General features: G+C 44.2%; 1 protein-coding gene across 2 annotated transcripts in view; it reads right to left on the bottom strand.

The window, feature by feature from the left end:
• Positions 1-4,819: 4,819 nt before the first annotated feature.
• Positions 4,820-25,665, bottom strand: part of glra1 (glycine receptor, alpha 1) — a 122,587-nt gene continuing 101,741 nt past the window's right edge. Inside the window, exons 8-9 of one of the 2 annotated variants that reach the window (XM_071901289.2) lie at positions 24,913-25,059; positions 4,820-5,131 (exon numbers count right to left, since the gene is read on the bottom strand). In XM_071901289.2, coding sequence (XP_071757390.1) covers positions 4,820-5,131; positions 24,913-25,059 — 459 coding nt within the window. The remainder of the gene's footprint in view (positions 5,132-24,912; positions 25,060-25,665) is intronic. The other variant, XM_071901290.2, reaches the window with a different exon arrangement.

The following is a 25,665-nucleotide window of genomic DNA, read 5'->3' on the forward strand; positions in this document are numbered from 1 at the left end:
TATGAAACACACAACACCCACGCCTGAAGAAGGGTATGAGTCATGTAAAAATGGCGGTTGAATGAATGCATGATATGCTTGTAGGTCCTCGTTTGTTTGCATATTCAACCCCCATATGGCACGAGAAGATATGTTTGCTCCGACTGGGTGACGGGACGCTGTTGGCGAGAGGCTGGCGGGACGGAAGCGCTTCGGACTCCTCCCGATGCGGCGTCTATGGCACAGAGGGGTAAACGCGAGTCGTCTTAATTAGACCGAGCCGATCGATTTGCCTCGTCGGCTTAAGGCCGTGATCAGACGGGAGGCGTTTTAATCCTTTTGTTTTTTTTTTTTAAATCCTTTAATCGTTTGAACGTGAAGCGCAGCTGTGAGCGTCGCTAGCAACAGAGAGGGCAAGAGCGTTACATCATTCTCGCCGTTATGCAAGCGTTAGCTAGCTAACCTGAAGTAGCAAAGCGGGTAATGTTGTTGAAAATAAAAATGGAGACGAGAAAGTTAGCGATTGCTCTGCTCGCTGTTGAAGAAGAGGATGAGGAGCCCGTTCTGAAACAGAGGATGTAGCTAAAGTTAGCATTACTCACCAGGAAACTGTAACGGCATGTTTACGTTACGCGCTACAGAAGCGACCGGCGTACCAAGCTACACTGTCGTCAACGGAGAAGACGAGCGTTGCCGAGGAGGTCGTTGACGTTCATGTCGTCACGTTGGTTGCGGCAACTGATAATGTACTGTCATAGCTTTGTTTTTGTCTCGTTTTTATTTTATTTGGCAAATAATCGTTCTTGTTAATTGAAATAATTCACAAAGTAAACATATCTACCCTCTACTCCTACAACCTGATTGGTTCGCGCTTCACCGCATCATCAGAGCGTGGGAAAAAGTTGAAGCAGCTGAACTTCAGTTTGTAGCTGCATTTTACGCGCGGGCGTTTGTAGCTTCGTGTCGCCGGCTTCCACTGAAAATGAATGACTGAATGTTGCTTTTTAGCCCGCACTCTGAACGCACCATAAGAGGCTGCTTACTTCCCTTCCCTCCCTCCCTCCCTCCCTCCCTCCTTCCTTCCTTCCTTCCTTCCTTCCCTTCTGTCTAAAACTGACGTCATGTGCGACGCAGCTAAAGTCGAGTCATGCTGAACTTGGAGCCACAAAACGCATCGCATCCAAAACACCTGGCGCATAGCAAACCATTCAAACTAAAAAAAATAAAAAAGGCGTGTACGAAAGCGTCCTATGTGATCATGGCCTTAAGCAGCATGCAAGGTTTTAAACCCCTTCGCTGGGAGCGATCTATGAAACGCATAGTTTTGGGGCGAAGTGTAATCTATTGCACTTCCATAGTTAACTCATGTTGGAATGTGAATTGGCTGCAGAAGAATGTATGTGTGCGGCATAGCCCTTCGGATCAGTCTTACACACTATGAATTAACTACGGATTATTGAAAAATATCAAAGTATTGAGACAAATCTTGTCTTTGATGGAATTAAATGAATGGAAAATATTTCATAAACCTAAACGTTCACTATAATTATTCTCTCTTATTCATCGAAAGGAGTATTCTCTCCCACTGGCTCGTACAGGTAAAAATGAATGAATGTTATCGCATTTATTATGTGAAAAACAACCTGCCTTTTGTTTCAGTCTCAACACAGTCTGTGTCCTGCTCGTTGTACTCGTCAAGGAGAAAAGTTGTAAAATTACTCTTAAATTTTCTCCTACCATCTTATACAAGTCAAAAAATGTCAAGTTATAACATCGATCAAATGAAAATGGCCTGTAATTCTGCTAAAAATCCAAATGAGAATGCAGAAAAATGTCCCCTATCAAAATATCTCTCCATGTATCTCAAGTTATTCTGACAAAACCAAAATGGACGCTCCGTGTTCGGCAACGAGTCGGTGAAGAGAAAACGTGTCTGTTCATCCTTTGCATCTGTCCTACAAAAGTGTGGCGTCTTCCGAAGGTCGTGGACCAGAAAAGGCAACGGCAGCGACGTCAAACACGACAAAGAAAACGCTTCTTTGGTTTTGCTCCAAAACCAAGTTGGACCGGGGCTGAAACATTTTAACAAGAAGAAGAAGAAGAAGAAGAAATTTTCAGCTAAATGGCGTCCTCATGACGACCAACAGTTTATTCACACTGGTACTGAACTCTTAATATGTTGAGGGTTTGGTGGGAAAAGGGTGTCAAGTGACATTTTGGCTGAAAATGAGCATTATAATCATTGGAAAGCTCTTTTTGAGCTCAATCTGAAGGTCAAAACAGCACATTTTTAATCAGAAACAAATTAAAATAAAGGAGAAAATCCAAAAGACTCAACTGAAAACCAGAGATCAAATTTGGTGCAAAAAGGGCGCAACTGCACTTAAAGGTCAAATAGCTTTTTATAGAATAGGAATAATCTAAATTTTAAACTCTGTAAAAGTATAAACTGTTCCTGTGTCATGTTTTTGAATGGAAAAGATGTAATCAGTTAAAGTTTTGTTTTTGCTCTGCTGTAAAATTAGGAAAATGTCACTTAGGCCCCGTGCGCTTTAAACCCTCGATATGTAAATTTCTGGTGAAGTAAAGCAGCACTTTCGGCTGAGTAAACGACGCAGGCGTGACGAGGAAACGACCACGTGCAGAAAGAGAGGATAAAGATATTACTACAAGCTACTATCTACTTGAATCTCTGCCCTCGATTAGTTCTGATGACTGGCTCAGAGGTGAAGAACTGACTTTTTTTTTTTGTCGATTTTAACTGGACAATATCTGTGTATTGGCTGCTGTGTGTGGCGATATCTTCTCCATACTTTCCATATTTACCATTAAGCATCAGGGACTCCGTTTAGCAGTTAGCATTGGGATGTATGAGACAGGAAAAAAAAATAAAATAAATGACCCACAGCAAGGTGATGCTTTTGAAATGGAGGAGCTAAAAGGAAGGGGAAAAATAATTGCATATATTGATCATTGCATAGAGAAGCCTGGCGCAAAGCAAAAAAAACCCAACCCAAAACAGTTTCTCCAATCAAGCCCGCCAACCTGCTGAATGATCAAATCCTGTCCAACATGGTTATGACCAAATATAAATAAAAAAATGTGATTACACTCCGTGACGATGTGGCTTTTTTTTTGCACAAACGATAAAGCTAAGTTCGCGAGCTACATCAGTGCATGTGAATGATGTCGAATGGGAATGGTTTACAGTTAATTAAGGTACAATAGGTGTTATTATCTGTATAATTCACTACATATGTCCTCTCAGCTGGGGAGGGGGAGGGGTGGCTGGGGGAGGGGGGGGGGGGTAGGGGGTGGGGTCATCACATTAAGGCGGGGTCAAAGCAAGGAAGCACTAATAAGATGTAAACAGATCTATGTTTCAGGTACAGTCTCAATTAACACAAGGAAGGAAAGCCAACGAGGATCTGTATGCTCCATCCAGGATCGATTCACTCTTCTTCTTTTTTTTTTTAAGTCAATGAAACCCAAGATCAGAAACCAATATCTTAGTAAAAAAAAAAAACAACAACAACAACAACAGAAGAAGCACGTGAGGAGATCAATCGATGCAACGATTGACGTCGAATCGTCCCTCTTCCTCCGGTCGAGAGGTCGGCGCTGCGGAGCGTTGCACAGCCACGGCGAACATGTTTACTTGGCACATGAATTCAAAACAAAAAATACAACAAAATGCAATATGAAATAAATTAAGGACAGGTAGAGGAACACGTTGACCACAGCTTGTATAAATGAGATATTTCGTCTTCTTATCTTCAGCGCCGCTCGTCCAGGTTTTTTATATATTTTTTTTGTTATTTTTTTCGTGTCCCGTCACGCGGGCGCTAGCGGCAGCAGCATCAAACCCACGCGAAATCTCAAGTGTCTCTGCAGTCCGAGGTTTCGGGGGGGGGGGGGGGGGGGAAGCGTCGACGAGCGCTTGCAATACACGTTTGAAGCAAATCTAGATATATAGGACGCGTGATCCTTGCATCGCTTTATTTAATGGAAGCACCGATCCGCCTTCGATCCTTTTTTTTTTTTTTTCCCCGTGAAAAATCCCCTCGTCTCCGGATGCCCCCCGCCTTTCGAAATAAAGTTTATATTTTTTTCCATTTATGATAGATATATGAGTATATTACAGTGCTGTATGCTTCTCGCCCGTCCCCACCCCCCTCCCCACATCACTTTTCATAGAATTATATATCTGTCTTCAAGTTGTAACACACAAAAAAAAAAAAAAAACCCAAAATCAAACACAAGACCCTTTACAAGACCCTCGGCTTCGTCTCCTCTCTTTCCAGTCCGTCAGTTCCCGGCCGTCGATGTCCCACACAGTTTGTCGGGGGCGTACCTGCAAAAAGTCTTCGTGTTTACTTTTTCATTTTTCATCTTTTCATAAATATATTGCCACATTCATATATCATGCATTTTACTGCATTGCTATTGCACTGGTCCGGATTATTCAGGAGGTGTGAAGAGACAGAATGGGGGGCGGGATGGGGCAGGAGAGGAAAAGAATAGAAGAAGAAGAAGAAGGGATATCAATAAATATCTTAAATAACGTCTGCTGGAGGGCGTTGGGGTGGGGGTGGAGGGGGTGGGGGGGCGGGGGACTGCCACAGAAAGCGACTTAGCCTTGAAGAGGAAGACAGGAAGACCAGGACAAGGAAAAGGGGGGCAGGTCGGTTGTGGAAGAAAGGGGGCAATGAATATCTCCTATGGACGTCGTCTCTCTCTCTCTCTCTCTCTCTTTCTCTCTCTCTCCCTTTCCCCCTCTCTCTCTTTCCTTCCCCCGTGTACATACTCTCCGTACGCCTCGCCCTCCTCCCCTTCTCGACTACTGCTTGTGGACGTCCTCGCTGCGGATGATCTTGTAAGTGATCCAGTAGAAAATGTTAAAAATGAGGAAGACGAGCGGGAAGGCCACGCGGGACACCGTGTCGATGCGCTTGGCCCGGCTGACGAACAGCTTCTTCATCTCCTCCACGCTCTTCTCGGGCGCGGTGGCGGAGGCCGGGGCGTTGTTGTTGTTGCCCTTGATGGCCATGCCGTCCTTGGCCTGCAGGCAGGCGGGGCCCATGCCGTAGCCGGCGAAGCTGAAGCGGCCCTCGCCCGTCTCATCCTCCTGCAACACAGGCCAACACTCAGGCTGTTAGGAACCAGAAAAAGACGTTACTGTAGGAGGTGTGTGTGTGCTGGATGCTGAGTGTGTGTGTGTGTGTGTGTGTGTGTGTGTGGGTGGGGGGGTGGTGGAGGTGTGTGGGTGTGTGTTGGAGGTGTGTGGGTGTCGGAGGATGCTGAGTGTGTGTGTGGGTGTATTTGTTGGATGTGAGTGTGTGTGGGTGTGTGTTGGAGGTGTGCGTGTGCTGGATGCTGAGTGTGTGTGTGTGTGCGTGTGGGTGTGTGTTGGAGGTGTGTGGGTGTCGGAGGATGCTGAGTGTGTGTGTGTGTGGGTGTGTGTGTGTGGGTGGGTGTTGGAGGTGTGTGGGTGTCGGAGGATGCTGAGTGTGTGTGTGGGTGTATTTGTTGGATGTGAGTGTGTGTGTGGGTGTGTGTGTTGGAGGTGTGTGGGTGTCGGAGGATGCTGAGTGTGTGTGTGGGTGTATTTGTTGGATGTGAGTGTGTGCTGGATGCTGAATGTGTGTAATTTTGTATGAGGTGTGGGTGTTGGAGGTGTGTGTGTGTGTTGGAGATAAGTGTTGGAAGTGTGTGTGTTGGAGGTGAGCATGTGCAGGTGTTGGAGGTGTGTGTGTGTGTGTTGGAGGTGAGTAATCATAAGTGTTGGAAGTGTGTGTGAGTGAGTGTGTGTGTTGGAGTTGTGAGTATGCGCAGGTGTTGGAGGTGTGTGTGTGTGAGTAAATGTGTGTGTGTGTGTGTGTCAGAGTTGGAGGTCAATTCAATTTCAGTTCAGTTAATTACGGAGAGATTTGGACATGAAAACCAAATATTCCAGACAGTTTGAAATGAAAATGAAAGGTGCGAGACATTCCAGTGTGTGTGTGTGAGTGTGTGTGTGTGTGTGAGAGAGAGAGAGTGTGAATGTGACTGAAACCACTAATTAAAGTTTTACTTGCACATTCCCTTAAAGGAAAATACTGGTGTTTCTCTCTCTGTGTAATTTCCCTCCCTGCACCCTGACTTTAACATTAAGCATCATTTCCTTCTGCATCACTTCACATGATTTGGGTTGAATTCCTTTAAATGAATCGTCACTTTACTGATAATATGAAATTTAAAACAAAAAGGCCATGGAGCTAATACAACTGTCGCCTAATTCAGTCTGTAATTTAAAGGGGCAATAAGTAAAGTTTATACTGTCCCATAGCACAAAATGAGTGTATATCTGTGGAGTTTGATATGATTATTGATCAATACTAGTGAATCAACCGTTACTTGGCCCGCTGCTGAGATTTCTGCCTTTCAAAACTCTAATATGTGACTAAAAAACTCCAAACTACACCAGTATTTTCCCTTTAACAGGTTTATTCCTATGCAGGTTGAGTGTGTTCCATGTTTTCTACTATCTTGTATTTTCTCTTTCTCCATCTATATCAATCACTTTATGACAACCGGTGAAGAGAAATGAACATTCATGTATATTTGTATAGATATATATACATAGTGATAGTAAGATAAATCACTTTTCTGTGATGTAGGGGGAAAAAAAGGGTCACACTAGTATCTAATGAACATCAGTCATGACATTTAGACAGATAGATACTGTAGATAGATATATATATATACATTTTTGTTCATTTCTCTTCACTAATATAGGAAAAAATATTGCATCACATTTCCAGCACCTTATAAACATCGAAACCATGACATTTACTGTGCTGGTGCTTCAACAGAGAGCAGAGTTTTCCAATGGTCAGTTGTGGCTGATTGGCATTTGGATAAATTGCATTGATTGAATTGATTGGATCCACCTGGAATCAAAGATCACTGAGCTGGAGCCAGAAGTCCACATGCATCCTCACTGACATTATTACTTTCCCCTGTAATGCATTACTACTTCAGCTCCAGGAATATTTCAGTCTGGTCAAAACAATTAAACTCTTGCTTTTGTTTCTCCCTCAACACATCAGATTGACAAACTATCCAAAAACTGCATCCCACCCCCATCTTCCTTGATTTGTTTTTTTTTTATAATTAGTCTTCTTTTCAGTTGGAACTAGAACTTAAGATGAGAAAAGATAGAAAAGTTTCTTTCTCTGGTGGAAGTTTTCCCTCTACTTTGATTTCCTCCAGTAAAAGGACGACGGGAACATCAAACACCGACGCTGTTTGGTTTCCTGATCGTTCACCGGAGAGAAACTGACTGATCTGATTTTAGAAAGAAGAAGAAGAGAGGAGGAGGAGGAGGAACGGAGAAGTGAGAGAACGAGGAGAGGAACCAATTACTGCTCCCAGGCAGAAATAAGTAAAGAAAGAATATCACTTTTGAAATGAGTTAATGAGTAAAACATTACTTAAACTGTGTAGACGAGGATAAATTATGTGAGCCCGACACTGATCATAGCAGAGTTTGGGATCAATTCATGAATGAACTTGTCAATTTTGAATTTGAAAAAAAACAAAAAACGTACAGGAAACAGAATTGGAATTGAACTGGAATTTCAGGAAGTTTAATTTAATTCTGTGAAATTCTGTGAAATTCCAAGCTTTTTGTTTTTTCTTACCACATATCTGAGATTATATGATCTGAGGTTATATATTATCAATACTGAATATCATAAAATGTTAAAGGTTCCTTTCAGCTGGTATTTGATGCAGAACATGAAATGTAATCCATACATTATGATTAAATGTACTTGATTTCATGTCTTTTATTTGATTCATAATGTTTTGATTTATAATGTTTAGCGAGTCGAGACAAACTCTCTTAGAAGTGGAATTTCATGGAATTTAATTCTGTTCCAATTTCAATTCCAACCCCAGGAACTGAACTGGAGTTTACCGAGCGTTCGGCCCCAACACTGATCCCACTACATCACCACTGAGTACGACTTGATTTCTCCCCTTTATAAAGGTCACAGATACGGACCGGAGCCAAACACCGCCGGCTACAACGAGCTCATTTATTATCCGTCCCGTCGGGGGAGAGGGGGGCATGTGGATCGGACTGATTGACATGCGCCGTAGTCAAGGTTAGGGCGTGCGCCGCGCCTCAACCCGAACACGTTGAGATATTGGAAATCCTATCTGCACCGCCCTGCCTTTTCATTATAGGAGACACAATGAATTCCTTATCTGGTTCGGAGACTCCAACACAAACACTGAGATGGACTGAGAGACCGTGGTCATGAGTGTGTGTGTGTGTGTGTGTTTGTGTGTGTGTGTCAGGGTCAGAATTTAACAGGGGCTCGGGACAAAAACGCCCTTCAGGATTCATAAAATACCCGTGAAATTAAAAATGAACGGATAAAAAAGCCCCCAGTAATTAGGGCCGATGTTAAAAATTGACGTGTGAATGCGGCTACTGTCCCCCGTGGGCCGCCTTCTTTCCAGTGCATTCTGGGAGAGAAAAATGAATCGTTTTTTTGATCAGAAAACAAGCGAGTTCACAGCCTGAAGCAGGAGAAAACACCGACCAACACAAACCACTGAGTCAACAATAAATAAAACAGCTACTATGGTAAAAAACTCAACAGCAGGGTGAAGATGGACTTGGGGACAGAGAGTCTTCTGGAAGGCCTGCTGCCAGTTTCCAGCAGTGGGAAAGAAGTTAAATCTTAGCGATACAAATTGAGTGTTTATTTGCCAATATGCAATGCAAATGTGTAATTTCACAGTTCAATAAAATTCCCCCTGAAAACGACCAAAATGCCCCGAAAAATCAGATCAATGGGGCAAAAAATGCCCTCTGAAAAAGTGTTTTTTTTACCCTGATGTGTGTGTGTGTGTTTGTGTGTGTTTGTTTGTAGATGCTGCATTTGTGTGCATTTGTGTGTGCGTATGCATTTGTATCTGTGTGTGTGTGTGTGTGTGAGTGCGTATGTGCGCATGTGTGTGTGTGTCTGCATGGCCTTGTGTGTCTGCATGTCTGTATTTATGTGCCTGCATTTGTGTGTGTGTGTGTGTGTGTGTGTGTGTGTGTGTGTTAGACCACCAGGCAGGGATCCATTTTTAGAGCCCATGTCCCCGTTCTGTCCTTGTCTCCACGCCATCCCATCTATTACTGTTAATACATGTACACACACACACACACACACCTCTGAAACACATCCACATATGCATACGTAGGCATGACTGCATGCGGGTATGCATCCCTGTGTGTGTGTGTGTGTGTGTGTGTGTGTGTGTGAGAGAGAGAGAGAGAGACAGACTCTCGCGTCAGGTATGTGTGTGTGTGTGTGTGCATGTCAGTGTGTATATCGCCATCCTTCTTTCCCATGCAGGCCTGTGCGTGTATGTGTGTGTGTGTGTGTGCCACTTCATCCCTCCATACCCCCCCCCCCCCGCCCTCCCACCACACACACACACACACACACACACACACACAGCCTCTGCACATTAGCCGCCATGCTAGCCGACCTCTGGCCGTCCTTCACTGACGCTGCTAAACTATTACAGATGCTCTGCTTTATTCTGCCTGCCATGTGATTAATGTGGAGGAGGAGGAGGGACGTGAGGAGGAGGAGCGATGAGGAAGGGGGGGGGGGGGGTAGGAGGGACGTGAGGAGGAGGAGCGATGAGGAGGGAGGGACGTGAGGAGGAAGGGGGGGTGGGGGGGTAGGAGGGACGTGAGGAGGAGGAGGGAGCGATGAGGAAGCGGAGGGAGAAGGAGGGGGGACATGAGGAGGAGGAGCGATGAGGAAGGGGGGGGGTAGGAGGGACGTGAGGAGGAGGAGCGATGAGGAAGGGGGGGTGGGGGGGTAGGAGGGACGTGAGGAGGAGGAGGGAGCGATGAGGAAGCGGAGGGAGAAGGAGGGGGGACATGAGGAGGAGGAGCGATGAGGAAGGGGGGGTGGGGGGGTAGGAGGGACGTGAGGAGGAGGAGGGAGCGATGAGGAAGCGGAGGGAGAAGGAGGGGGGACATGAGGAGGAGGAGCGATGAGGAAGAGGAGGGGAGGGAGGGACGTGAGGAGGAGGAGTGATGAGGAGGGGGAGGAAGACAAGGAGGAGGAGGATAGAGGGAGGAGGAAGAGGAGGGATGTGAGGAGGAGGAGTGATGAGGAGGGAGAGGAAGACAAGGAGGAGGAAGAGGAGGGACATGAGGAGGAGGAGCGATGAGGAGGGGGGAGGGAGGAGGAGCGATGAGGAAGAGGGGGCAAGGAGAAAGAGGGAGGATGGAGGGAGGAGGAGGAGGAACGATGAGGAAGGGGAGGTAGGAGGAGACAGAGGAAATGTGAGTGCTTTCTTTCTTTCTTTCTTTCTTTCTTTCTTTGTCATTCACTCCAGAGTATCTGCTGGTCCTTATATACTCTAAAAAAGTCTTCAATTATTTATATTTAGGGCCTTGAAAAGTATAAAAAATGTCTTAAATTCAGTTGTTAGAGGTCTTGTCAGGGTCAGTGTTACAATCTGCATCATATCTGCTTCACTAATCACAATTTGACCTCACGTCCCTTCAGGAATATGTTTTTGTCAACATAGTGTATGCTAAAGTATTGGATGGTTTTGGTCTATATTCTCATCACTTAACAGCTAAACTGACCAACGGGACAGCCTCATCAAAACTTGGTGTGTTCCTTTAACAATTAATTTCCCGTTCTCTTTTTTCTTTCTACTGCCCAGGACATTCATTAGCTATATTAAAACAGAAATTGGCTGGTTTTGCTAGAATTGTTTCTTTATTTTTCTTCTAAATTGGTCTTAAAGTCAGTTCCAGGCAGCAGTAAAACAGTCTGACGCTGACTGCAGAGACCCTGCACTCCATCGTTTTGATTGGACGGCCCGGATGATTCCTTACATCCAGGCCTAATTAGAAATTCCCCCCATTAAGGCAGCAAGGGACCGGGCATTTATACTCACTGGATGGAGGGAGGGAAGGATGGATGGAGGGAGGGATGGAGGAGATAAATAGTTGCAGAGGAGTGAAGCTTTGCCCTTTGAGTCGGACCAAAGCAATTTATGGCCTTGCGTCGGGATGCAGCTCCTCCCTCCTCCCTCTATCACTCTCCTCCTTCCTCCCTCCTTCCCTCACTTATCTTTCTCCTCCTTCCCTCATCCCTCCCTCCCTCCATCACTCTCCTTCTCCTCCCTTTTACCCTCCTACCCTCTTCCTCCATTTGCAAGTCTGTAATAAAGTGTCTGGCGTGACGGAGAGAGAGGGAGAGAAGAGGAGAGACAGAAAGATAGGGAGAATGAAAAATAGAAAGATAGAGGGATTGGACAAGAGAGAGAGGAGAGGGAGAAGGAAATTGGGAAATAGAAAGATAGAGCGACAGAAAGAGAAGGAGAATTTAGATGGAGAGAGAAAAATAAGTTAAGAAAAAGGGGGAGAAAGAGATAGAGAGAGAGATGGGAGAGAAAGAAATATAGATAGAAAAAGAGATGGGTAGAGGATGAAAGAGAAAGAAAAAGATAGGGACAGAGGAAAAGAGGAGAGAAAGAGATGAGAAATGGGATGAAAGAAAGGGAGAGAGAGACAGAGATAAAGATGGGAAGGGAGAAGGAGAAATAGGGAGATAGAAAAAGGAGAGAGGGGGAAACAAGAAGAAAGAAAGAAATGCAGAGAGAGAAAGATTTAGAGAGCGACAGCAGAGGTGGAGAGAGAGAGTGATGGAGAAAGAAAGAGGCAGGAAGCGAAAGATGGAGAGAGAGGGGTTGGGAGAAAGGGAGAGAGATGTAAAGGGAGGAAGAGAGATGGAGAGACAAAAAGAGATGGAAGGGAGAGAGAGTGAGATGGGACAGAAAGAAAAAGAGGTTGGGAGAAAGGGAGAGAAAGAGATGCAAAGGGAGGAAGAGACAAAAAGATGGAAGGGAGAGATGAGATAGATAGAAAGAAAGATGTTGGGAGAAAGGGAGCGATGTGAAGGAAGAGAGATGAGAGAGAAAAAGAGATGGAAGGGAGAGAGAGTGAGATGGGACAGAAAGAAAAAAAGATGCAAAGGGAGGATGAGAAATGGAGAGACTAAAAGATGGTAGGGAAAGAGTGAGTTGGGGACAGAAAGAAAAAGAGAGAGGTTGGGAAAGGGAGAGAGAGAGATGCAAAGGGAAGAAGAGATGGAGAGACAAAAAGAGATGGAAGGGAGAGAGTGAGATGGAACAGAAAGAGAGAGAGAGGTTGGGAGAAAGGGAGGAAGAGAGATGGAGATACAAAAATATGGAAGGGAGAGAGTGAGATGGGACAGAAAGAAAAGAGAGGTTGGGAGAAAGGGAGGAATAGAGATGAGAGAGACAAAAAGATAGAAGGGAGAGAAAGAGCGAGCTGGGGACAGAAAGAAAGAGAGAGGTTGGGAGAAAGGGAGAGAGAGATGCAAAGGGAAGAAGAGAGATGGAGAGAGAGATGCAAATGGGTGAAGAGAGATGGAGAGAGACAAACAGAGATGGAAAGGAGAGAAGATGGGAAAGAAAGAAAAAGAGAGGTTGGGAGGAAGAGAGATGGAGAGAGAAAAAGATGGAAGGGAGAGAGATTGAGATGGGACAGAAAGAAAGAGAGGTTGGGAGAAAGGGAGAGAGATGCAAAGGGAGGAAGAGATGGAGAGAGATGCGAAGGGAGGAAGAGAGATAGAGACAAAAAGATGGAAGGGAGAGAGAGAGTGAGATGGGACAGAAAGAGAGAGAGAGTTGGGACAAAGAAAGAGAGAGAGAGAGGTTGGGAGAAAGGGAGAGAGATTCAAAGGGAGGAAGAGAGATGGAGAGACAAAAAGAGATGGAAGGGAGAGAGTTGGGGACAGAAAGAGAGAGAGAGAGAGTTGGGACAAAGAAAGAGAGAGAGAGAGGTTGGGAGAAAGGGAGAGAGAGATGCAAAGGGAGGAAGAGAGATGGAGAGAGATGCGAAGGGAGGAAGAGAGATAGAGACAAAAAGATGGAAGGGAGAGAGAGAGAGTTGGGACAAAGAAAGAGAGAGAGATGTTGGGAGGAAGGGAGAGAGATGCAAAGGGAAGAAGAGAGATGGAGAGACAAAAAGAGATGGAAGGGAGAGAGAGAGAGAGAGAGAGGACCTCTTGTCTGTCTCATCCATCATGCTCTGCTCTCTGGACTGATGTGTTTGTGATGTGATGAATGGATCAGATTAGCAGGAGGCAGCAGCTCCTCTCCTCCTCTCCTCTCCTCTCTCCTCTGCTCTCTCTTCTCTCCTCCTCTCCTCCTCTCTCCTCTGCTCTCTCTTCTCTCCTCCTCTCCTCCTCTCTCTCCTCTGCTCTCTCCTCCTCTCCTCCTCTCTCCTCTGATCTCTCTCCTCTCCTCCTCTCCTCTCTCCTCCTCTCTCCTCCTCTCCTCTCCTCTCTCCTCCTCTCTCCTCTCCTCTCCTCTCTCTCCTCCTCTCTCCTCTCCTCTCCTCCTCTCTCCTCTCCTCCTCTCTCTCCTCTCCTCCTCTCTCCTCTCCTCTCCTCTCCTGCTCTCTCCTCTGCTCTCTCCTTCCCCTGGATTCTTGTTTCAGAAACCCTCATTTACATAAAACACGCTACACGTGTCCACGGCAACTAACGCCCGCATCCGTCTCTCCACGGCTCGCGTTGCGCTTTATGGTTTTCCCCACTAAAGCAATTCCGGCCGAGCGGTGAGGAAGGAAAATATATAAATATATAAATAAATATATGTTCCCTTTTTCTGATTTGTTTTCTCTTGGATTCGTTTCAAACCGTCCTCCATCCTCTCTCCCACCTTTTCTCTCTCTCTCTCTCCCTGTTTAGGTGATTTGAGGCTGTTTAGGATGTTTCAGTATCAATATGTCAGCGATGAGTTGGTCTAGTTGGGCTGAAAACAATATCTTGGATTTGGTTTGAAATATTTTTCTCTTTTGCTCGACTGAAATGAGTTTTTGAAGGCCGATACTGATATTTTTGTATCAAACCTGCTGATAGTCAAGATTTTGCTGTGATTTTCAATTTAGTCATTCAAATCCAATTTAAATTTGTAAATTAATATCAGGTTTTAGCCTTTGATTAAATATCAAATATCGACCAATCAGTGTCGTCCACCTCTGATAAGATGGAGGTTCCTCCCTGAACACAGCGACAGAAAAACTGGAAAACCTGGCATGAAATTTAGTTTTCTTTGTTTTCTTTATTCATTTTTATTCATTATTCATTTGTTCAATATGTGTTTTGTAAATGAATTCTTCAATTTAAGGCAGTAAAGTATCCCAGAGTTTCTCTACCATTGATTAGGTGTGGTAGGTCAGGGTTAGTTTCTGGGTTTCAGTGGAGAGTTTTAGTGTCCCATGATGCTCTAGATGCTGTTTCAGAGGCTTTTCCATTCTGACAAGAAGAAAATTCTGGGGGAAACACTGAATACTTGTTATTTTTTGAAAATATTTGACACGAAAATAGTCAAATTTGAAGACATATCAGCAGCTTCGATCCAAAACTAATATCAGTATCAGCCTTCAAAAACCCATATCGGTCTGATCTCATAATAATCACTAAATATCTCATGTGTTGTTATTTTTATCTCCATCTATCCCTCCACCCACCGATCCATTCATCCACCCATCCATCCCTGCTTTTCTCTCTCTCCTCCATTTGTTTCCACTGGAGTCCTGCCTGCATTAAGCATGGTGTGTTAATGTCTCTCGCTCATCAAGCCGCTGACCTGGAATGATTATCCACATGATCTGTCGCTGCGTTCCTCTCCTCCTCCTCCTCCTCCTCCTCCTCCTCCTTCTCTTCCGGCTCCAACACTTGATCCCAATAACAGCGGGAGCCGCCATGACACCTTTAGCGTTTGTGTGTTAAATCTGACATTTAAATTTAACTTCAATTAGGGTTCAGTTCAGCTGAAAACAGGGTTAAATTTAGTCTTGATATCACACTTTTGCCTTGTGGACGCCTCCAGAAACAGACCCAGGACCTATTAAAGACTCCAAACCATCATTTAAGATAATAGTTTGGTCTTACATTTCAATAATATTAGTAATAATAATAATGAATTTCATTTATAATGCACTTTTCATTCAAAACCTTCATTCAAAGCCTTTTTAAGCCTTTAGGATAAAAAAAAATAAAAAAATAATCTTATCTAATTTTGTCTTTTATTTTTAATCAGAGTTATGAAAAAAAGATCCACCCTGATGAAAGCTTCTTGCTGAGACGTTGGTGTCCTTAATTAAAATGTCACGAAATGAGAGTTGAGTGTGCTACACTTTATTTTTTAGGGATTTTATTTATTAATTGCAGTTCTGATTAGTGGGTGACTGTGTGTGTTTCAGACGTCCCGCTCCTTCCTGCATGCCTGCTGAGCTGCTGCAGCACTTCGACTCCATCTAGGAGTTGGAAAAGGATGGAATAAGGAATTGTTGGGAAAAAAAATCAGGGTTTGCTCTCTTTTTAGGCGTCAGAAGCTACGAGGATTGGTTTGGTAACTAGTCGGTAGAGAGGAAGTACAGTTTTGTGTTGCGGCAGGTGAAAACCTTCTGTCCAAAATATTAACTTTGAAAGAAGAAGACAAGAAAAACTTGTTTTTAGCTTGACGAACATTCATTTTTGAGTGTATCCAGTGTGTTTTGAAAGGGTTTCAAACATAAGCCCAAGAAGTCGAAAAACTTCCAGTCCTTGTAATGGAATTGATGGAATCGATTCAAAATTAATTCAGATTCCAAATGAAAATCAACATAAAATTTGATTTTTTACACCAGTTGGCATTCAACCAATGAACTTTGAATTTCTCCCTCTCCCCTCCCCGCTTGTTGTGAAATGGATCAGACCGAGGTAGTCGAACACAGATTAGTACAGATAGGCCTAAATCAGAATGAATTCATTACAAATTAATTTAAATGAAAGTTTCAATGATTCCAGAGTCAGGACTCGTTTATTAGTAGAATCGATTCTCAGTATCGTCTTGATGGAATCGAGAATCGACTCTTTTGGAGTCGACTCTCCATCCCTAAAGTTAACAAGGTTTTCACACAGAAACAGTGATATTCTACTTTGGTTTTACTATGTTATATTCCAGAAAGAACTGTGTGCAGTGCTGATAGATGCAGGATAAATACATGAAGCAGTACTTCTACAAAGGCTTCCACTCTGTCAATTAGGTGTTTGTTTTCAGGAGGAAACAGAGTCTGCTGCACGCCACTTCACCGCCGACCTGCCAGTCCCGACGTTCAGTTCAGTTCAGTTCAGTTCCTTAGGCCTCTTAATCCTCTGACTCTCTTATCTGCCTTTTGTTCACAAAGCTGCAGAACAGCCTCAGAGATCAAGGCGTTTAGAGCCCCCCCCCCCCCCCTCCCGCCAACGCCTAATCACGCCTAACGAGCTGACTATAGTCGATCAATCAGGACCTCGGCTTCCCTAATAAGGCGCTGTCATCGTTAAACGGCGGGGGGGGTGGGGGTGGGGGGGTTCACATCTCTCCGGCCACTTCCCCCGTACATACATCTCTGTTCCCAGAAGGCCGAGCGGCCCGAAAACAGAGCCAGCTGCAGGGAGAACATCATCTTAAAGCGCTGTGGTCGCTCTCGGCTATTTCCTCCCTGATGCTGCTGAGGAGGAGGAGGAGGAGGAGGAGGAAGAGGGGGAGGAGGAGAGGACAGTCATCAGGCTTTAGTAGTTTTGTGCCCCCGGGCTAAATGAAACACGGGTTAATGTGTTTTTTTTTTATACTGGATGGTATCTGGGAGATGTAATGTAGGCCAGTTATTTTTGATGCATTCGACGGGAGCGATTGCGCTCTTGTTTGGATTCCCGCACGAGTAAATCTTCACAAATAATTAATTTTCTTTAATGAAATCCTTCCTTTGTCTGAAAATACCGATTTGTATTCTACGCTCTAAACTTCAGAAAGCGTATTGACGACTCGGCCGGTCCCGTCTGAAATGGAAACAAAAGGCAGTAATGTTCGACTTCCCTTTGATTTCTAAAGGGGCCTCTCTCTCTCTCTCTTTCAGTCCCGAGAGCTCGTCTGTGTTAAACCGCCGAGCTCCTGCCAGGCGGGCCTATCCTTCAAGGATGAGTGGTGCTATTGATCTGATCCCAGTGCAGTTCCCCCGCTGCCCCAGCAGGGGGGGATGTCACTCCGCAGCCGCCTCGGCTCACAGAGGAACCGACTCGCTCTCTTCCCTCTCGGAGAGCTGCAGTATCCGTCTGTCTGACGCTCTCTCGCTCTGTCTTTCTAATTAGACAGGCTTCTGAACCAGGTAGCCTCAGTCAGATCGCTCCCTCTTTCTCTCTTTCTCTCTCTCTCTCTGGACGATCAGTGTCACTAACGAATCAATAAAGCATCAGGGTGGAAACCACAGAAATCAGCACAACTGGGACTGCTGCTGCTGCTGCTGCAGCTACCTGCACTGCAACGACAGCTTCACTTCCACACAGCCGGCCAAAGACAAGCAGAACTACAGCATACAGATTGTATACCAGCCAGCACAGGGACGGAAGAACAGTACGACAGCTTTAATTCTGAATTACACATCGGGTAATTCTAAAACAAGCAATCTGATTGGTCAAAGACGCTTTCCAACTGTGCTGACGTTTCCCGTGAAGCTTGATTATTGCTTGCTACGGCAGTTCTTCCGGTTAGCGATCTTTCTCGTTTTCTTTCCTGTTGGTATTCTGATACGACTTGAAAGAAAACTTTTCGGAGAGTACACATGCTTTGTAACCGTTGTGTAACAGCCATAATCCCCTTTGGGATTTTCTTTATTGGGATTATAGAGACTTCGGTGCTCAGCTGCACCTCGTACCTATACATCACCGGTTTACCCAGAATCACAGCAAACACAACCCTCCTGGGTGTTAACTGCTCTAATCCAACACACTCCCAACAGTTATCACACAGAACTGGTCGACAGTTCCCATAAAACACGACTAGCTGTGCTGCATTGTTTACTAATGCAGAAAGCTAGTTAGCAATCTATTGTTTTCACTGGTTTCTACTCACTTCTTTGAAGAACAGCACATATGAATCAATAAAAAATCAATGCTAAAAATCAATACTCTTGTAACCTTTGAACATGATAGAAACATGATCGCAAACCTCCCTTTATCCGTATGCTTGCCTGTTTATTTATACCTTTTTCTGGGTTTTTTTGTCTTATTTTGTTGTTTTTTTATCACTCTAATCTCATCATTGTAAATGAGAGCCGCCCCTCAATGATTTTTCAAGAAATAAATAACGGTTTGAATATGTATTGGTAACTGTTGCATAAAAGCCATATAATCCCCTTGAGGGGCGTCACTGTCGCACCCCTGACAGCCAGCGGCCTCCTGGGCGTCACCGCTGTAATCGAACACGTTTCTGACGCCGTTTTCATATCTTCAGCAGTGAGATGGAGCATCCGGTTTTCCGGTGAAAAACCCGGTGAGACTTGCCGCACCATCTCTGTTGTAATTCCACTGGGGAACGAGTTTCATCTGACAATAAAACACGTTCTGTTGCATTCTCCAGGTTCTCCATACTGCACTGCACAAAATGACAAGCTGTCCAGTGACTTTATCTTGTTTCCAGACCTATCAAGTTTATTTCATGATATTTTTTAGTCAAATGATCTCACTGCACTGGCAGATAATCTTGCTGGTTTCAATACATTTCACTTGATACATGCCAATATGACTTCTGAAATCTTGAAACAAGACAATTTCAGTTACATTCCCCTTAAAAAAAAAAGTAAAATTTGTTGAAACCGGTAAAATTATCTGCCAGTGCAGTAAGATGATTTCTAAAAAAATAAGCTTGATAAATCTGGATACAAGATGCAATAACTTAACAAGTTTGTCAGTTTTTGCAGTGTGTTTACAAACGTTTCCTCCTTCCTTTCCTCCTTCCTCTCCTCCTTCCTTTCCTCCTTCCTCTCCTCCTTCCTCTCCCCTTCTCTTTGAGCTAGATGCGTGGCGAGCGGACTGCGGCCGGCGGTGTTTTATTGGTCGGAGCTCGGTTGTGACAGTTTCCTCCGCAGCGGGCTGAAGCCTGACTGATAGCCCTCTCAGGCCGCGCTGCGCTCCGGATCACATTAGACTCACATTAGAAGGACCGGCCAGAGAGGTTAATTAAGAATGGGTGACGCCCGAGGACTGCAGCTCTCTCTCTCTCTCTCTCTCTCTCTCTCTCTCTCTCTCTCTCTCTCTCTCTCTCTCTCTCTCTCTCTCTCCATCACTGGGTTTATTTCATAGCAGAGCAGTGGGGATTAATGCTGATGATCTTATTGAGGGTGCTCTACTTGTAATAATGCATAATGGTATTCTATTGTTTTGCATTGTGCCTGAAACAATGTAAGACCTGCTGAGACTGAATTTGAATCTGTTTTTAATTTATGACCACCCAAATATAACAAAGGATAAAAAATCTTTTAACAGATTTTTGTGCCTTGGATCTCAGCCTCCTGTTTGAAACATTTGGATAAAAACAAACTGCATGGTTGTTGATTTAAGCGTCCTGCAGGTGAATAACTCATGTGATCAGCTAGTGATGCGACTTGCACATGTGATTCATTCTTTAAATTTGTTGATGAAGACACTGTATCTCTATCCTTTATTTATTTGCGGTATTATTTTCTATTGTTGTAATCTTTTTGTGGTGATTTTTGTACTCACTACTCAATATGTGTCTTATTCTTTATCTGTATCTTATTCTCTGCTGCTGAGTCATTAAAGTTTCCTCTAATCGAAGGTGATATTTCCACTTTTAATAACATTTAATAACATTTGGTCATTTGGTGGATGTCTTTATCCATATTGCCCCACAGTGCCATGACTGCATATGTTTTATAGGCAGTCCCAGGCAGAGAGTAACTGGTTCACCATATATTACTGTAACCGAAATTCACCTTCCACTACATGTGATGGGCAGAAAATCCCTAATGAAAAAAATTATTCAATGTAAATGATTGGCTGTATGTTCATCTACATCCCCCCTCCAGTCATATGAAATAAGCAGATAGAAATGTCAATAAATGACATGAAAATTATGTGAAATAGGCGATGGGCCGCGTATTCATTTAAATTCACCTCCTGCCACAGGAAATGAGCAGAAAGAAAAACCCCCCTCCCCATTAAAATAAATTAGATGAAAATGACATGAAATAAAAGATTGACTGCACATCAACCTGACTTCACCCCTCAGCTCAAAAAACTCCCTGATAACCCAATAAAAAAATGATATGAAGTAAAAGACTGACCAGACATTGACCTAAATTCATCTCCTGCTACACGGCATGAGCAGAAAAATCTCCTGTTAACAAAAATGAGATTATGTAAGAGACTGACCGTGCAGTAAACCTGAATTCACCTCCCCGTCTTGTGAAACGAGCAGAAAAAACTCATTGATAACGAACTAAATGCTATGAATTAAAGTCTGGCGAGATATTGATCTAAACTGAGCGGAACAATCTCCTCGATTAACCGAAAAAAAAATCATATGATGTAACAGACTGACGACCTAAATTCACCTCCCGCTTCCATGATATGAGCAGAAATAAACTCCCTGATAACAAAAAAAAAAAAAATTCGAAAAAAGATTCGACATCGCAGATTTGGGTCAATCCCGAGCCAGCGCTGGGATGTGGGATCCTCTAGTGAGCGAGGGGTGAGAGACACAGAGAGAGAGTGGAGTGTGGAGAGAGCGAAGGGAGAGAGACACACAGAGAGAGAGTGGTGTGTGGAGAGAGCGAGGGTAGAGAGACAGAGAGAGAGAGAGAGTGGTGTGTGGAGAGAGCGAGGGTAGAGAGACAGAGAGAGAGCGGTGTGCGGAGCGAGCGAGGGTCGAGAGACACAGAGAGAGAGCGGTGTAGAGAGACACAGAGAGAGCAGTGTAGAGAGACAGAGAGAGAGAGCGGTGTAGAGAGACAAAGAGACAGAGAGAGAGTGGTGTAGAGAGACACAGAGAGAGAGAGAGAGAGCGATGTAGAGAGACAGAGAGAGAGAGAGTGGTGTAGAGAGAGAGAGAGCGGTGTAGAGAGACACAGAGAGAGAGAGAGCGGTGTAGAGAGACAGAGAGAGAGAAAGCGGTGTGGAGAGACAGAGAGAGAGAGAGCGATGTAGAGAGACAGAGAGAGAGAGCGGTGTAGAGAGAGAGAGAGCAGTGTAGAGAGACACAGAGAGAGAGAGAGCAGTGTAGAGAGACACAGAGAGAGAGAGAGCAGTGTAGAGAGACAGAGAGAGAGAGGTATAGAGAGACACAGAGAGAGAGAGGGGTGTGCGGGGCGAGCGGGGCGGCCGGCTCTGATCCACCTGGAAGTGCAGCGGCAGGCGGACCGCTAATCTAGCCCTTCACCTATTACAGACTGCTACCGTCACACAGCCCAGGGGATTGGGGATTATAACAATGGGATTTAGGATTTATATTTTTTGGAGCTTTTTACCCCCCCGACCCCTCTAACCCCCCTAACCCCTCTAACCCCTCTAACCCCTCTAACCCCCGCTCCCTACCATCCTTTTAGTGACTGGGGCTGATGTGTTTTATTCAAACTCTGCAGCGTTTGTCCAGGTGAGAGCAAATGAGTCTCAGTCCTCCTGCTACAGGAAACCACCACAAAACGCAAGGGATTATGGGTAGAAGGAGACGGATGCTTGGAAAGCCTCGCAGAACAAAATGAACTCTGGACTGATGCTCGTATTCAGCTGTTTCTTCATGTGTTCTTAACTGGTGTGAACACCACAGAAGAAGAGACAGACAAGTCCATCATGTTAGATGAAGTTACAGGAACTGGAGTCAGATTTGTTTTTTGTTTACAAGTCCTGGTTGGCTTGTGATTGGTCAGTGAGAACCCAAACAAACCAAACACAAAAATGCATCAAGTTTTAAAATGAATGAGTGAAATCCCCATGTTGGTATATAAAGGCTGTCTGCTCATTTGCATCCTGACACTGATGCAGACCAGATCGACTGTTTTTAAAGGTGTTACATTTTAAGATCAATAAGTCATTAACACATTAATATTGAGTAGCTAGTGCAATAAACAAGACTTTTGTCCCTAACCCAGACCTATACCTAATCCTAATCTTAACCCTAAACCCAAATCCTAACCCTCAACTAGGATGTCACCTAGTTTGGATGTCCCCACTGTGCAGGATTTTCCTCATCGTTCTATCCTAAGTATGGAAATACAAGAACACACACACACACACACACACACACACACACAAACCTGTCAAACCCAATCAAGCAGCCTCCGTCACGGCAGGCACGAACACATGCCCTGCGACACCCAAACTCACGGCACCCATGAATCCATTCATGCGTGAACACCGGAGTATAGGCACAACCTCTCTCTCCTCACACACACACACACACACACACACACACACACACACACAGATCCAGGGGCTCATGGATTGTTTACTGCAGGCTCATAGTTGGTTTTCTTGTGGGTGTTTGCTTTTTCTTTCTTGCCCACACACACGCACACACAAACACACACACACACACACACACACACACCACCAGCTTTTGCCAATGCCTCCGCCACAATCAACCAGCACTTCAATATTCCCTGCAGGGCTGACAGCTTTACTACTTATTCAATACCGAGGCCTGGGACTGATAAATTCAACTGGACAGATAAAATTGATTGATTAAATGCTTAAAAGACAGAAGCAGCGGAAGAAAGTAGAGGAAGAAAAAAAAAAAAAAAAAAGAAAACTCTGATGCCTTCAACAATCCTCCAGGGAAAATCTGACAGCATGCTCCTTCCGTTTTACTAAATATATCCAACACGCTTGTGAGGAATTAAATAAGAGACATATTCTGAGGCCCTCGCTTCATCTTCATTTTATGAAAAGTAATGTTTTTTTTAGGCGCAGTATGCACACAGGTTCTGAGGCAGGCGCGGTATTTGTTTTCGACTTCACCGCCATGTCAGAACTAAGAGAGACGAAGGGCGTTGATGTGATTACCGTGTTGAAACACTGCGGGTTTTCAATCTAGGGGAGCAAAATAACAGGTTTCAGCCTGATTTATAATGCATGGCACCGCTCTAAACACACACACACACACACACACATAGGCACGCACACACATATAAATGAAGATTCCCGCACGCAAAATTAATCTCTTCTATTTTTTGTCGACGTTTCAAGACAGGCATATAAATGTCTTGATAAGGGTCTCGTACCGGAACGCCGACAAGAAATAAAAGACCTTGAGGTGAATTTTGCGTGCAGGAATCTTCATTTGTTTTCTATGGGTTGATTCGATCTTTGCTCTTTCCCAGCATCACTTTGAGGAGTGATTATATGCACGTTGCATATTTATCATAAGATTTGCACACACAGATATACACATTAACATACGCACACATACATATGTACATAAATACAAACACAAATGCACATTCACACGCGCAAACATTTGTTTTTACTAAAAATATCCAACGCAGTTAGTGAGAAATTAAACAAACATATTATTACAGGCCGTCAATTCATCTTCATTTTATCAAAAGTAATGTTTGTTTTTTAGTTTTGAGAAATTATGCACACTGGATTTCACATGCTAATTGTTTTAGACTTCATTGCAATGTCAAAAATAAGAGCAAAATAAGAGAGAAAAATTGTGTTAATGTGATTATCATGTTACACTGCAGTTTTCAATCTAACGACCAAAATAACAGCCTGATTTATAATGCATTTTACCCCTCTAAACACACACACACACACATGCATGCACACATTCATAAATCCATCCACACATAAACACATACACACAGAGAGACACTTTCCCAAACACACACATAAAAAAAGGTTCATCGCTGTTCCTCGTAAATGATGCATTCCCACAAACAAAAGTTTCGAAACCGAGGGAGAAGTTTTCTTTCTTTTCTTCCCCCCCCCCCCCTTCTCTTTCTCAACACCGTGAATCCATTACGAGCCGTGTCTCGTGTGCCTGTTTGTTCTGCGGCTGTGCCTTTAATCATGCTCGATACTCCGGCCCCATGAAACATTCATGTGCTGCGTTGTGTGCGCCTGTGTGTGTCGGGCGATGAGTAACCTCACAAAAGCTAATATCAAACACCGGGAGTACATTTTTCAGAGGGTCCGAAGACGGGATTTCGAGAGTATCGTCTGCTCTCAACTTCCCCCCCCCCCACCCCGAACAACAACAACAACAACCCTAAAATGTTTTATTCTGTTAAAAGCGTCGAGGCGGCCGAGGCTGCAGAGGACTCCACAGAAGTAAAAAAACATTTGTGATTTAAACCATTTGTCTCTCTCTCTTCTCCCCGGCTGGTCGAACAGCACAATATGAGTCTGGCCGAAGCCGAGGCTCGTGTGTGGAATCTCAAATGTCAGACGGAACAAATGGAGGAGCGCTTGGTGTTTGACCATTGGAAAACAGAGCCTGTCTGGTTCGATAACAGCAACGCCTTGATCCTTTTATCCCAAAGGTCCTCTTTCCATACCTACTCCTCAAAACAGGCCTTTTGTGTCCTTCCCCCCCCCCCGAATGCATTTTTAAACAGCTGGAGGAGAGAATGTAAAAGGCCGATATGGAAAGACTTGAGGGACCAGAAGAATTAAAGAGTTTGATTCCAAAATGCTGTGGAAAAAACGAATCATTGCTTGAAATTCATCAGTTAAATATCTCTAAAATGTAGAGAGTCCGGTCTGTAAATGTATTATAATTTCTCAAACGGGGCCTTGAGCTATGTATTATCCTTTAAAAAGCGCCGTAGTTTGATTTCATTTTGTGTTATCGGACATTTTGTGAGGCGGTGTCACGTTTCTCACATGCTGAATATCTCATTTTGGAATAAAACTCTTCAATTCAAGCTATATATCTCTTTTTGTTGAGAGACCAAGAGGCGAAACTGGTGCGAAGGTAAAAAAGCAGAGAAAAGAGAATAACACAAAATCTATAAAATGTTTAGATTATATTACAGATCGTATTCACCTTCATGTGTCGTCGCCTCCTCCTGAAGCGCAGCAGCTCCTTGTGTTGGCGGGCGATGAAGTTGACGGCGGCGTACTCCAGCAGGGCCGAGAACACAAACAGCAGGCATACGGCCATCCAGATATCGATGGCTTTTACATAGGAGACCTGAAGGGGGCAGGGAGTCGAGGGGGTTAGAGTCGTAGTGTACAGACTGTAGAGGTGTGTCACAAATCTCCCAGACGTCATGGAGGTCCATAGGAGAATTGGCTGTAACCAAATAATTAAATACAATAACAACCAGCTGGAACCAGAGAGCAGCTGAGTCAGCTTGTTGTGGTGTGGCTGTAGATCCATTCAGTAACGTTCTCAGTAAAAGTGAATAGTGTGATAAGGTGGATTTGGTTACTGTGACACAGTAAACTGTCTTGTCTTTAGCCCTAGTCTCTACTCCAAAACACTCTGAGTTGTAGCTTGAGAAGAGTCAGCTCAGTTAACCTGAACAAACTGTTAGCTAGCTAACTAGCCAGCAAACACACTGATGTTAATGTGAACATGCTAACGCTAGCTGCTGCTAGATACATTAGCTAGTGTGCTAATCAGATGTGTTAACAACAAGACAGTGATGGTTAGCTGACCAGATACTATCACAATCACAGCTGTTGTTGCCCTAGAGTTGAGGACCTCCAATATGGCCGCCAGAGGGTGTACTGGGTGCTTGGTGTACTTGATGCAGGTAGTATAAAAACGTATAAATTAACTATTTATAGTTGT

The sequence above is a fragment of the Centroberyx gerrardi genome, chromosome 16 (assembly GCF_048128805.1).
Source record: "Centroberyx gerrardi isolate f3 chromosome 16, fCenGer3.hap1.cur.20231027, whole genome shotgun sequence".
In the NCBI taxonomy this organism is placed as follows: Eukaryota; Metazoa; Chordata; class Actinopteri; order Beryciformes; family Berycidae; genus Centroberyx; species Centroberyx gerrardi.